Below are 14,965 nucleotides of genomic sequence, written 5' to 3'. Positions count from 1 at the left end.
CTTTTTGCTGCAGAAATAAGCTAATGGTGTCATTCTGGCTATAGCAGTACTATTTTCCCCTTCAATTGCTACTACGACAGTCTATGTTTATATAAACTTTGCGTTATATGCAGAGCAAGTTTTTTCTCATATCTGATTCTTATCTGCTTGGTGGACTGATGTGTCAGCCAGCAGGGCTTAACAGATACATTTAATACAGGAGACTGAGATACAGTATGTTTATTCTTAACTTCTGATAACCTAAGAACTACAAGAACAAGAGATGCAGTATCCATTTCCTGTGATTAAAAACAACCATTTTTAGGGAGAAAAAAGTAGAGTAAGTGATCACTGCTAATGCTACATTAGTTCCAAATATCTTTTTCCAATTACGGTAGCTTAACTATTTATTGTTCATCTGTCCCACTTTTAACTTGATCAAGGTAAAAAGTAGACATGCAAGTGTAAGGACTGTTGTTTCATCAAAACCGAAGCAAGTTATAAAAACCATAATACCATAATTTAATTTGTAGGACCAGTTTCGTATCTTCATATCCAGCATCACTTGCAGAAAAGGGATAATGCATCTCAGTTTGCTTACAAGCTAGGAGATCACTTTGAAGTCTGCATATTCCTAACTGCAAACAAAATATAGCACTTTTAACAGGTTATAAATAAACTGGTTTTCAAGCACAGAGCCAGCCCAACAATAACAATACACTATTAAGAAGACCTAAGGCAATGAATTCCATCTCCAATGGAAAGAAAAAAAAAAAAAAGAAAAGAAGAACTGTGCAAACAAGCTTAAAACTATTTCTTTGTGCCAGTGTTATAAAATGTAGATTTTAATAAAGCCTTGACCCAAATGCCAGGACTTGTGAAAAGAATCAAAAAAAAAAGTTACTTTATTTAGGAAAAAAAATACTCTTATCTTACTGCTAATAAAATCAGATACACGCAGTTTAAACATTTACAGTTGCTGTAACACTTTACAATTCCTATATATGGGTGTAAGAACAAACATTAAAAGACAATGGTGGGTCAAGGCTTTACATTAAAAATAACAACCTACTTTTTCTATAGTCTCTAAAATACTATTTTTTTTCCAATATTTGCAGCCATTCAGGAATATTTTTTTTTTTTTTTACGTATTTATTAGGAAATGTATATTTTGTGCATGATCTTAATTCCTAATTCCTGGCTCTTTGGGCTGAATGACAAAAGGATCAAACCCATTAAAGTGGATGGCCTCCTTGAAGGTTCAGTGGAGAAACCCTGGCTCAGTTAGTCTCATAGGATGAAAGCAGTGCTGCATCCACTGGCTCCATGCAGGATGGACAGGTAAAGGATCTCATCAACCAGTCATCTATACAGTCCAGGTGGTAAATGTGCATGCACGGCAGAAATCGGATAGGGTCCCCATAAACAAAGTCCATCATACAAATGACACATCTGGGGAAACAAAAATTGTTAACACATTTAAGATGCTGTTACCATACCACACCGGGAATGAAAAGCAACGTAATGTCTACTGGATGTAGTGTTTCACTGTGTGAAACAAGCTTTAACTACTTCTAGATACAGCGAGGATTTCTTAGCTACATCAGTGCTGGCTCCACCAAGCACTGCGTTTCTTGGTGTTCTGTTTGCACAGCGTGCCCACGACTGCAGTGTTAACAGAAGGCAGGAAGCCTGTAGGCATGGAGGGGACAGCTCAGCAGACTGCATAAAATTAGTAATGGGAAAAGGGAGTCACAAAGGTGAGGAAAGAAGCAGTGTGGAACTACTTCCCGGTGAAGAGAGGATAAAGGGGGTGGTGAAAAAGACAAATTGTATGGACGAGAGAAAGTAGATTTCATTTGTAGCAGGAAAGCAAAGAAGGATGAAGCAAAGGGGCTTCTGCATGGCCCTTTTTTCAGAAAGCTGTGTCAAATTACACCCGGATCAGGTTTCCTGTGGCAATATCATAAACCAATGCAACACCTAAATTATTTGTTAGTTTTCTGTAACTTACTCTCTGATCTTCTTCTCGGAGCCATCTCTCCCAGGATCATAGACTCCTTTAGGTAGATGCTGAATAAGGCCTATCCTCTGCGCTATTCTGATTTGTTCTTCTTCTGTCAGCTGTGTTGCTAGCCGAGTCTGGCTAGGGGTCGGATGATAAACAGGAACAGGGACTTGCTCCTAAAATTAAAATAGTTCAATTTAAAAAAAAAAAAAAAAAAAGGTTTTCCTAGTATTTTCTAGCACACAGACAACGTATTTAACTTTCCTTCTCAGTCCTACAAGTGTTTCTGTGATCTCCCACTCCTACTTTGTAATTTTGGGGCTATAATTATAGACATAATGGGATGAAGGATTGAGGCCAGCGTCTTGGGCAAGCAGCTGTTTGTGGTTGTTCTCTGCAGAAGCTTTCTGTCTCCGTGAGTCATTCACAGATGAAATATGTGCACGAACTCCACCTGAGAGCAGGCACATAAATCTTACAGGCACCTGGTGAACTGGCAGATACTGAATCAAACAACGTAACGGCTTTAAGTTGCAAGTGGAAGAAGCCCCGGTATTTGTACCAAGAAGTGGTTTTGCTGTTTCATTTAGGAAGAATTATTTGCAAAGAAGAGGACAGGCGAGTCCGAGAGTTTCAGAAGGAATGTTTTATTCTGTAATTACAAAAAATAACGTGAGCTATTCCGGGCCACCCAAACTCCAATCCAGAACTGCAGACTTGAATTTGTGCGTGTTTAAAAAAATCTTACCTGGACAATAAAAATAATTGCTTAAGTAAATAACTGACATTCTACATTTTTTCTTACATATTTATATGATTTTACAAGTTCTCCCAAGCTGGACTCAGCTGATGTATGTTCAGAACACTCATTTCCCAAACAGAAACTATGCAGTATTCTGCATTCCTTCCTCTGCCATGGTCTCAGAAGCTTCTTTGATCATTAAGGAGCTTTACAGCAGATGCTTTCACATTTATATTAACACCATACCTCGCCTTTCAAGCATTTTTTGAAACTAAATACCAGTTTTGAACAGGAGATACTCCTAGGATAATACTGACCAGTAACCATAAGCCTACTGTTAAGAGAGAATTTCTTGCCATAAGTCTATTTTAATGGTGCTTCTTAAACAGCAGAAAAAAATCAACTTATAGACGGAGGAGCTGGACAGGCTGTCCCCTCGTGCTGCCCCTGCGCCTGGCTGCTGCCGAAGGTGTGACATGGGACATGTGGACAGCACCCAGCTGGATTCTCCAGCACACAGCCGGCTTAGAGGGATGCCAGCACGGACCTGCTGGCATCACCACCTGCATGTAGCAGCAGAAGCACGACCGCCCTTCCTGCTCCTGCTCCCTCGGGTTCAGGCGAGAAGCCCACCTGGCCAAGCCCAGCTCGGAGGGTAACGTGCCTGCTCCTGAGCTAAGGCGACTCTTCTGCTGCTGCAAAGCGTGGTGAGCAGGAGCGTGGCTGGGGGCAAGGCTCCGGGACAGCTGGAGGAGGCACGGAGCTGCTTGCTGGCCAGAGCCTGTGGTGCCTGGCAGTAGAAGCCCTCACTTACAAGAAACGCTCACCAGAAATACGAGTTTCCCTGGCAATGCTTTTAACACCGTGCCTACTGCTTGCAGTTCACCTGTGGGGTAGAATTCACAGTCCTCTCCTAATTAAACTACACCAGGGTTTCCCCCCGTAATCTCCTCGCAGGACGCAGAGGGCTTCCGAGAAGGTTTGAAGAGTGCTAATACAGCCACGCTTCTAAAGAGAAAATGCCAGTGGTTCACCAAGTTTGATTAATTTCCTGACTGCTCTAGACTGCATTTCACAGAATCACAGATTTCTTTCAGAGCAGCTGCCTTTTAATGGTTTAAATTATCTAAAGTATTCTCTAATCGCTGCTTGGATAGAGAAAATCACCAGCTGAAGCTAAGAATGACCTGTCAGATACAACAGTATCCACAAAATGGCTCTGCAGCCTGTGATGCCAAGAAAATAAAGCAGTTTTTCCCCCTCCCAAACGCTGGACACCCTCTGCACTGAAGACAACAGCCTGAGGCAGAGCCCTGTCCTGGTCTTACACTGCAAGATGCCACAAGCTATCAATAACTTTTTATTTTCAAGGCTCTGCTATACCTCCATGGAAGCACAATACGTAAATCAATGGTAAGGGACATTACTGCTGGCTCCTTCATTTGTCACGGAGAAAGATGTATGTTAACGCCTCACACTCAGAGACAGAGGCACCCCCCTTCCTGTCTGCAGGACAAGAAGAGCAGAAGAAACACCATGCGCTGCCCAGGGGGGTGCTGGCCGGGGCAGACGAGGGGAAGTTATGGGTACGTAATGCATCTCCCCTTGGTACGACCATGGCTGCAAGTGCTTACACAGAAACTTAAAGGCGGCAAAAACAGGAGGAAGAAAAAAGATCAGGAAGCTCCAAACATCTAAAAGTAGCAGTAACACTGACCTGCTGGTGAATGGCTCCATCAGAACAGCGAACTGGTCAGCTCAGCGTGACACATACAGCACAAGGAAATTACAGTAAATGAGAATCTGTCGCAAGTTAAAAGCTATCACATCTTGGACAACTCTGAAATGAGCAGTCAGGCCTAACAGCCAGCTGGTGGCTGCTTCAGGTAAGTTTTGGATAGCGAATGAGCATAAAAGACAGAAAACGAGCATGACTTTAAGCACAGAAAGGCCAATCAAGGAAGAAAAGCCTCTCCCCTGTTCGGGTCGGTTACAGGCGCTCGCTGCCGCTGACCACCGCAGGCCCCCTTACCTGGGGCCCCCTTGGGCACGACTTCAGGGCCCCTCTCCCCGGGTGACTTCTGCCCACAGAGAGGAGCAGAGCACGGGGCTGCCTGGCAGTGCACAGGCCCCTGCTCCCTCCACATACCAAATCCACAAACGCCCTCCCCAGCTCCAGTGCTGCAGGCAGCGCTCGTCCCTTGGGCCTCCTGGCTGAGGCTGCCTTGGCGCAGAGCCGCTGCCCACACCACGTCTGATACCCACGTCTGACAGACCCAGTGAAGGCAGGAATTTATGGTCGTCAGCTGTGAGCTCCTGCAAGTTCACACACCAGACAAGAATCTCTTGTCAGATGGGTGAGGCTGGGTGAAAACGGTGCTGCCTTTCAGCACGAAGCCTTCCTACTTGGGGATGTGAAAACACGGGAGGCGGAGGGCTGCCAAGCTGTTGTGAAAATGCATAAATCGTGTTGCTGTAAATAAAAACGAGTGACCGCTCAACACCCGTGATCCCGTGCGCTTCCTTAACGTGCTGTCCGATGGCACTCTCATCTCTCCTCCAGTCGCTACGAAAAGCCTGCCCAACCTGGCCAGCAGCGCTGGACAAAACCCACCATGAAGACGGAAGAACAGGGCCCCGGCCCCGCACGCTGCGGAGGGAATGCCAGCAACGGCCGCTTCACACCCGGCCTCTCCCCGCGACAGACACAAAGACGAGGCGTGCCTATACCTGCGTTATTCTGAAAACGCTTCAGACTGTTTATTCACAGCAATATTCGCCCTCGGCAAATCTCCTGCGGTTTTTATCAGCCCAGGTCAACGCGAGGTCCCGCGCAACCCAGCGGGGATGTTCAGGGGTAACGAGCTGAGGATTTAAGGCTTCGCTCAAATTACATTTGTGGCTACAGGCCCTCTGACATGTATATACACAAAAAAGATCGTATTACCCACGTAATTATTATTATAGTCCAAAGACGAGCATGGATTTATTGCTCTTCTGTCTCACTTTTCCCTTATCTCCTGTGGAAAATGTTTTTGCAGACAAAATTACGAAACACTGGCCTTTCTAGCCAAAGTCTGTGTTATTTATCATTGGATAAAGACGTCAGGCGTTTCGAACAGAGATGAAATTTCATGCTAACTATTCTTCCATGAGGAAAAAAAGAAAAAAAAGAAATGATAAAAAAGGCCAAAAAAAAAAATCTACACGTTAGTGTCAGCCAAAGAAGTAAAAATCACTCCCTGGCACTCAGTTTGCCTTTATCAATTACTACATACATCGTTCATAATTATGAAACACCTCAGATGGCCACAGTCCCAGGGGTGCGCCCGCCGCTTCTGCCTTGCTCAAAGGGAGGTGCTGTCAGCACACCTTCCCCTGGCTTTCTGTGCATACAAAACCTAACTCCTGATCATCCCTTGTCTTTATTTGGCCCTCAAATAACAGCATGAATTCAGACTCAAGGACTACAGTGGGGTTTGCATCTCCACTCCACCCTGGCTCCTTCTCCCCCAGGGGCAGGGGGAGCCGTACAGGGCATCTGGAGGTCTGTATTTTTCACTTCTCAGGAAAATAAACGCTTTCACACTTCGCTTGAAAGGCCCAGACACTGTTCCTGCGTGTGGATTCCCAAGCATGCTTTGGGTTCTTGCCTAGAAAAGGAGGTTTCATTCAGCACCATTTTTTGTTTGAGGTTCTCTCATCAATGCAACTTATCCTGGTTATTTATGCTGCTGTAAATCAGCTTCTATTTTGTTTTACAGCATTCTCATCTTGCTCTTGCCAGTGTAATGAATTTGTAATACTCTGAAAGCAGGTCAGTGGTTGATCAGAAACTCTTAATCCCTGGATAAAGATTATTTTAAGATCCCTCTACGCCACATATCAGCAGTATGCTATCAGGGCTTTTGTTTGTTTGTTGTTTGTAATAATTGCACCAACATGCACGAATTATCCTTTCAGGAAGGGCAAAGGTGAGACAAATAATTGCTAACATTTCATAGCACCAGAAGTTAAAGCCTCACTGCCATCCCTGAGATCCTGCCCACAGCCCCCCGTTTTCCACGACTGACCAGTTTGCTTCGTTTCCATCTCTAAATTTTCTTCCTCATCTATTCCAATGCTCTCGATGTGTGTCACCCTGGAATGCTTATTTGCACTTTTACACCAGCACGTCTGTTCGACAAAGGAGACAAACTTCCTCCTACCTATGCTTTTCTGAAGTCTTTTTTACACTTTCCAAATACCGGTAGATGCAGCACTTATGCTCCTTGTGGCTGCTGCTAATTAATTAATACAAGTCTAGCAGTTCAAATTGAATTTCCCCAATCGCTCCCACAGCTCGTTTTTGAAATCCCTTCACTGTGCAAACGTCTGTCTTGAATCGTGGTGTCTGAAGGCAGCTGCTTCGCGTACGGCTGCGTCAGGGCCACCACATCTTCACTGCTCACAGCCTCGGCCACCGATGGTGACGCGGAGCAGAGACAGCCGCAGCGTGCGGCAGCTCTGTGCCCGCACGCACCTTCCAGCCTCGTCGCCTCCCAGGTGTCCTGCCCTGAAGGTGAGATGCAGGAAGCCTGAACAACCCAATCTAGACATAAACAACTGCAGTTTACAGAGGTAAAGGCAGGAAGTGAGAAAAAAAAAAATCTTGCTTTTTCTGTCGCTTGCAAAATCCCCACTGAATTTTATGAAATGTTCTCCTCTCACTACTTTATTACTCATAAGAAACTAACTGGGATAATGGTCCGGAGGCCTTTTCTGGAAATGCCATTCTGATCTGGGTGAAAAGACTCAAACTCCATCTGTATGTTAATACGCAGTCTGAAATAATATCCTCCCCCAAGACATATTACTGTAAAACCACTCGCCGCTATAATGTGCATTATACTGCAACTACAGCTTACTTTAATAATCCTTAGAATATTACGAGCAGGCTGCCAACTATAAAAGCCTTTTTCTGCCATACAGAAGAGAACAGTTCATTTATAAAGCTAAATACCAGCTGCTATAAAACATCATGTAATGAAATCGTTACCCAATCTCTTATATTCCTGCTTCCAGGTAGCCAGTCAGTATAAATAACTGCGATAGCTGAACACTTACGCTAAGAAGTCCTTTTTGAAGCAGAATTCCCTCGTCACACCTCTGCCATTCGGAAGAGACAGCTGGGACAGACAAGCAGACCCGACATGTGCACCCTGGAGCCGCCCTGGCTCCAGCTGGAACCTGAGCGTGGGTTTGCCCAGCAGACCCGCTGCACTTAACAGTAACACAGCCAGAAAAGAGATCAGACACGACATTAACACCGTATTAAGCAAAACCGTAATTGATCCTTTACCAAATTTGCAAAGGAGCCAGAGAGTGGTTCCCTTTGTTCATGGGAGAAGCATGAAGGTCCACGCAGCTCCCCCCTGCCAATGGCACCTCTCAAACCAGATTCTTCGCCTGGTCTCCTAAATACACATTTGCTTTTGAAATAGTTACAATTCCTTGCATTTCTCAGGATTCCTGAATTCCTTCCTAAAGAGATTAACTACACAATTTAAATTTAAAAGTAAATTTGATTCATCTGGAACTTTAAGGCCAATAAAACCATACTTCATTTTAAAGATTAAGGTATTATTCCACTATCACTGCTTGCTAGAGAAAGTTTACTTTAACTGTTTGTGACCATTTTAAACAAAACCACCTTACTTTTATTTTCCTTTGTTCAATATTTTCCTTGGTAAAAGCTGAGAGCACTGAAGGACAAAAGAAAGCCACAACATAAAACGTTTCACATCTCAGTTTTTCGTTTATAGTTTTGTAAGTATCACAATTATCACTGAAATATTAACTTAAACCAGAGAACTGTCATGCAGAGAGAAATGTGCACTTGCACCTTACTGGCCCATAGCAAGTAGGAGAGCTACGCATGAAAAAACAGCAAAACCCCTGGCACCTGGGATGTGCTCAGACTTGTGCACGCTTCCCACCAGGGTGCTCCTAAGGAAGATAAATGAGTTAAATTCTGAACTGGGTGTTGTACACAGGGGCGGTTGTCACTGTAGCAGACTAAGAAAGCAGTCTGCAGCAGAGGAAGGGAACAGACTCCCTGTGTTGTTTCTCCGGCTAGGAAGCAACACCTGCTTTAAGCCATTTCCCTTCAGAGTTCTTGGTGTAGGCCCTGGCGGTTCTGCAGCAATGGAGCAGCCTTACTTAAACTACTACTGCTAAAACTGTAAAATAGTCCTTCGCATTTTTCCACAATTAACCTGCTGAAATCTCTGGGAAGTGCACCTGAAGAGTTACAGCAGGCAAGCACCAGGAGTGGGTCCTGGCTGCTGACTCTTCCAGCCCGTCCTACCTTGCAGGTGGGAATCGCCTGCTGCTCTGTAACGTCACCTCGCCTGGAATCTGATTGTCATCAATGCAAACCTAAATACAAGAGATTAGCAAGAAGGGGTGGTAGGGGAAAAGCAGTAATTAAAAAGCAGTAATTAATCCCTGGAAGCACAATCTCCTGACACAACCAGACAATTTTTACATTTCCAGGCTGTGCAGCAGGTTTCTCTGGCTCCAGGGCCGTATCCTTGGGCGCGTTTCCACTGAACAAGTCTGCTCATCAGCTCCACGTCAGCTTCAGCTGTCCTTGCTCCCTCCTCCACTGACCCAACCAAACTTCAGGGTGTGAATTTCTGCAGGATAACACACACCAGCACATCCTTACTAGTCCCAGGCCCTCAAATTGCCCAAGAGAACTGACTCCATCTCCAGAAAGGTCTCCCGACAGCTCTGCTCGTGGCATCAGGCCACAGCTTCTGAGATAAAGTCCTCTCGCTACAGCTCCTAGCGTGTTTATTTTAATAGGTTATTTTTATGTGGGGAAGGAAAAGACCCACAAACAATTTACAAAACTTCACGCATTTCTGTCAAGCTGTTGCAATGAGCGAAGCTGGGGAAGAACAGTTGCCCCCAGACGTTAAATTAGGGGCACTCACAGACAGAACAGCCTCCTTGCGCGCCCCAGGGATGACCAAGCAAAGCAGACAGCTGGGTAAGGAGAACAGGGAGCAGACAGGGCCAGCAGTCATTCCTGCAGCTGGTGGTAAGAGAAAAGCACATGCATGCGAGTCATCCTAGCCCATAAGCAAACCACAACATCTGCATTATTGGCACATGTTCTCTCCTCCTTGCACCAAGTGGTTATCTCTGCAGAAACCCCTTCTTAGGTCTGGCAAGCGGAGACAGTTATTATAGCACCCCGGCTGCACTATACACAACACTTATGGTTCGAGCAAGACGGTTGCTGGAGAAATGAAGGGCAGGTTTAACAACAACAAAAACAACTGAAGTTTGGGGAAGCAGAAAAAACAGAGGAGCTTGGTCCTAGACAGCGGTGGGGAAAACAACTAAATCTCAGTGAGACCGTCTCCTCTGCTTGAAGGGTCCAGAGTCAAGCTGCTGTGTCCTGCTGACTGCTGGGGAACTGCCGTGACGCGTCCCAGACACCGTGTCCCACACACACCTACCCGAACCACTCAGGGCTGTGACTCACTCGGGGTGCAGCAGACGAAAAAGCCCAAGCTCACGCGCTCCTGAGACGTGAGCCTGGCCCAAACCTACCGTCCTGTACCGCCGAGGCACTGCTCCGGTCAGACTCCGCCAAGTCCTTCCGTGGGGGCTTGAGCCTGGAGCACCCCGGAGAGGACAAGCATGTGGGTGGCTTCACGTGGGCAACATGAACGCACTGGGAATATTCACCAGAGCACGCTGTGCTGGGAGCTTCCTACCCAGCCCACGGACTGGGCACAGCCAGGCTAACCACAGGCAGCCTCTGCTCACTTCCCAGTGCTGTTTCAGTTTGGGGATTTGTGACCCAAACTGATCCAAAATGGTGCTGCCTCTGAAATAGCAGTCCCGCCACTTCCCCTGCACTGTCTCCCGTCGTTGGCTGTATGGACACTGACCCAACTGACTTCCCCTCACAAAGCACAAACCAGTATCATTGACTGCGTGATCACTGAAGCACCTGAAAAAGCTGGAAACCAGCAGCCCAGAGGAAAATGCACAAGTGCCCCTTTTAGGGACGCAGGCCAATTGTGAAATATTGACTCCAAACACTTAAGAATAACAAGAGCACTAAAACTGTCTAAAATGTATCTTCTGGCAAGAATTGGTTAGGTCAGTTTGAAGGCAATTCTAAGAAGAAAACTGATATTTTGAGTACTTGAGGAACAAGGTAGCAAAATTACAGAAATCAGCCCTAATTAGCTGAGAGGAATGGCTGGGGAAAAAGACAGAAATAGAGAGTAAACATGAAAACGCACAGAAGCGAAACACAGGAGCAATCCATCAGGGGAGGACTGCTGAAGTATAAATATATACAGGCTGCGCTTCTATGTATAAATAAAGATGTGTGTATACATATATATATATAATGTGTGTGTGTGTGTGTAGTACAATAGCCTGTCAGAACTAATAAAAACATAGTAACATATAACAGAAAAATATGAGTAAGATTGATACGCAGAACTAGGAACGTATTTTAAAGAAGTATACGGTGTGCAGGATATCAAAGGATCAGTGCCATCACGTGAAGAAGGATCTCATCTCTGGGATCAGCATTATCTCCCCATGACACAGCAAGCATCTTCCTAGGGCAAAGAGGGCCACCCAGAAGACAATTTAATGGCCTTGTCTAAAACAAGTTTCAACATATATCCAAAACATAGCATCAAATGCAAGTCCTCACACACCAGGCTCCTACAACAGGCCTGACAGACACAACAGCCGGAGCCGGGATAAGAAGATCACCCTGCGTACAGCCGTCCCGAGGGTGCCAGTTCAGCTGAAGATAAGAAGTTACACAGATGACGAAAACAAACAGATCAACAGCAGCTATCTCCGATCATCTGCCTCCTGATGTATTATCCTACGCAATGACACTAAATACTTCCCTGTAGCTACCCAGTTACAAGCAAACATCGAAAAGGAGGTCTGAAAGGGGACGCAGTAGATCTTTTTATAGATAAACAGTCTGTTCCCCACCTCCCCAGTACAAAACAGGCAACGCAGGAGAGTGCTTTTGGCAAACCCTGACCAAGACCTTCCCCTTACCCAGGGAGCAGGCAAGAGCAGGGCACTCAAGCTGCCCTAACCCAGTAAAGTGGGGAGCAAAGGTTTCCCCAGACAAGATAAGCAAAACCAAGCCTGTTGGAGACTTTTCCCTCGGGCCTTGCAGGGAGCAGGAGTCCAGGACAGCAGGACTCTGTCACTCGGTGCAGAAAGGGTACAAACCCAACCGTCCTGCTAAGGTTAAATGACTTCACAGAGAGCAGTGATAAAAATCCTCGTCCTAACACAGGAGAGCTTCAAGAGATGGACGGGGCTGGTGATGGGCTGGGTAGCCACAAAGCAAGAAAAACTGCAGCAGAGAGAATGCCGGCATGTGGCACCTGCTCTGAGACCTCGTCAGCCAGCAAAGCAGCCCGTGTCAGAAGGGTTTATTTCAAAACTTGGGAATCTGTGTTACACTTCACTTGATCATAACTTTGTACTCGATTTGAAATATTTTAATTATGTTTTTAACAAAGCCATCTTCAATTATGAGTGCTTGCTCAAGCAGGAAGCTGCCACACCTTGGCAGTTCCATGGTACACTCAGATCCACAGCCCTTTTTATTCTCTCTTAATTGCATCTGAATTTCTAACACAAAGTGCACGTCCCTAAGATCAATGTGCATGACTTGAAATCTCAGCCGATGCAATGCAGCAGGGACCCAGACCGTACAGAGGATCCAGCAGTTTTCTGAGGCCAATAAAAGGACACAGTCACTGCTGGGTTTTGCAACAGCTTAGCCATAGGGGTTGTTCAGTATGTTTCTGCATTAGCTTGTTAGAAAGCCACAGATACGTGAGGCAGATGTAATATAGCTGCTGTACACCAGGGCACCTAAATGCAGTACAAATCTCCCTGAACAGCCGTCCCTGTGGTGCGCCAGCGTGGAGATGATGTCCGCAGCACCCCGACCGGTTCCCTCCCTTCTGCCTGATGCCAGCAGCAAGATTCCTGTGACTTCTTCTGCACTTGACTTCTGGTGTGCCCTGCAAGCTGTCATGTGAATGGGGTTTGGATCAGGTAATGCTGCCAGCACCGCCGGCCGCTGGGCTGCACACAAAGGATTTCTTCACTGGCGATGCCCATGCGCAGCCCGGGTAACACGCTGTGAGGATGCAGTCACCTCTCCCAGGCACGCATCCACTTCCATGGCCCACTTCTGTGAGAATTAACACACACAAAAAAGGTGATTCGGCTATTTGTTTGGTGTCATTTGATAATAACAGTAATTATTTCAGCTCTGAGGTAATGAGCAGCAGGAGTAAATAGCCAGAGGCATTGCTTCAGGCTATCAGCTCATCTCTGCTGGTCAGTTATTAATGTTGAAGGAACGTCTCAGGCATTAACTATTATTGCTAAATCTGTTTTTGGTTGTTGGTTTTTTGCTTTGTTTTAAAGCAGGGCTCTATCTAAAAGCAAGGAATGACTGGATGAAAACTAAGGCATACTAAAGCATTATGAAGTTCCCCTTCCCAGTGCAGTATTAGCAGTGAACACAAGGGCAATGTTTCTATTTTTTTCCGGCTCAGTCTTGTCCTCACAAGCAGTGACTCTGCATTTTTAGCTCGCAGGGCACAAATCCAAGAGTGATCTCATTCAACTGTCAAATCACTTCTAACAGAAAAAAGGTCTGTGCCAAGAACAGGTAGAAAAATCATAAATAGCTCTCTCAGGACTTGGTTATACAAGAGAAATATTTCCAGAATGTATTTTCCCTACTTATTTTAGAGTTTTCAATGCATAGAGACAGTTCAATGAACACCTGCTCTCTCCGTAGTCTGTCACCAGAAAACAAACGTCCATTTTACAGTTACCTATGAGGCACACATTCGGTCACTGGAGTAGTCAGGATGAGCTGCAGACGTTCAGCTTCACAGCTGAATAAGCTACGATGGCCATCAGTAACTGCATAAGCAGCCTCCTCTCTAATGAATGTTTCTAGTCTGTTATTTCTTTAACCACTTTTCTTCGGATCTTGCCTGTGCTTGTTTTACACCAAGACCAATTGCGCTCATTTCAGCGCAGGCCCTTTCACAGTAGGTGCTTTTGGGTGAGAACTGAGGGAGGTCCAAAGCAGCGTGGAGCTGCACCTGGGGTCCGGACCAGGTTCCTGAGGGGCTGGCCCGGCCACACCGCCGATGTGCTGGGAGCCGCGGTGTCTCGTGTTGTCAGCCCTGAGCAGCCAGTCTGCCCCCCTACTTCCACATGCTTTCACAGAACGTGGCAAGAGCTTTAGTGACATTAAGACCAGCTATCTGAAGAAGACTTGAGGCCACACCGCTACCACAGCCACGCAGCCTTGATGGGGCCAAGCCCACCAAGCGCTCTCCTCACCACCACAGGAGCAGGGACGTACAGCTCCATGCAGGCAGCTCCTGCACTCCGAACACCACCAAAATACCTGCATTTGACCCGTCACTGTGCTTGCTCACACAAATGCACAACTGGAAGCTGCCAAACGCCGCCCACAACAAGCCACAGCCCGAGGCAGCCAAACAAGCGCCAGGCCTGGGGACTCTGGTGGCAGCGAAGCACATGCTGAAGTGCCCTCCTGGGCCAGCGCCTGCTGCCACAGTGGCTTGGAAGAATACAAAAGGCATTTAAGTGGAGTGCCGTGAATACAGAGAGGTCATTTTTCTGAATATGGACTGCCTGGTGGGAAGACAAAGGCCTGCTTTACCCTGAAATACCCACATCCGAACAGCTGCAAGACTTGAGGACGCCCACCACAGCCTGAGCTCCCCCCCACACAGTCAGAGGCTCTCCATGTTAGGTGGAATGCATCAGAAATCCCGAACAGCCGACACGGTGCTAAATACGTCACTTCAGGTTGGGTTTGAGAATGAAATCCCACTGAAATAAGGCAGCTACCTGTGCCAACTTAAAAGCGTTCATTTTCCAAGAACATTATGGGTGACTTTCAAATCCTCTGCTTTGGACACATGCATACGAGACCACCCCAGCTGTGCACTGACACACAGCTCACACAGGTGAGGTACTCGCTGCTCACAGACAGAAGTGAACGCCGTACAACATTACACTACCCACACTGTTTCGGGTATTATGAAGATGTAAAGAAACACTTTCACTTACTTTATTCTCTTAATGTTTCGTGTGGAATAACCATGCCCTGC

General features: G+C 46.2%; 1 protein-coding gene across 1 annotated transcript in view; it reads right to left on the bottom strand.

Annotated features, from left to right (window-relative positions):
* Positions 1 to 14,965, bottom strand: part of RNF11 (ring finger protein 11) — a 34,511-nt gene that overhangs the window by 2,999 nt on the left and 16,547 nt on the right. The window contains exons 2-3 of the mRNA XM_083847048.1: positions 1,994 to 2,163; positions 1,212 to 1,431 (exon numbers count right to left, since the gene is read on the bottom strand). Of these exons, the coding sequence (XP_083703174.1) occupies positions 1,260 to 1,431; positions 1,994 to 2,163 (342 nt within the window). The 3' untranslated portion in view covers positions 1,212 to 1,259. The remainder of the gene's footprint in view (positions 1 to 1,211; positions 1,432 to 1,993; positions 2,164 to 14,965) is intronic.

Source organism: Anser anser (assembly GCF_964211835.1).
Source record: "Anser anser genome assembly, chromosome: 8".
In the NCBI taxonomy this organism is placed as follows: domain Eukaryota; kingdom Metazoa; phylum Chordata; class Aves; order Anseriformes; family Anatidae; genus Anser; species Anser anser.
Note: the sequence above shows the minus strand (reverse complement) of the source record. Positions and strands in the feature narration are given on the sequence as shown.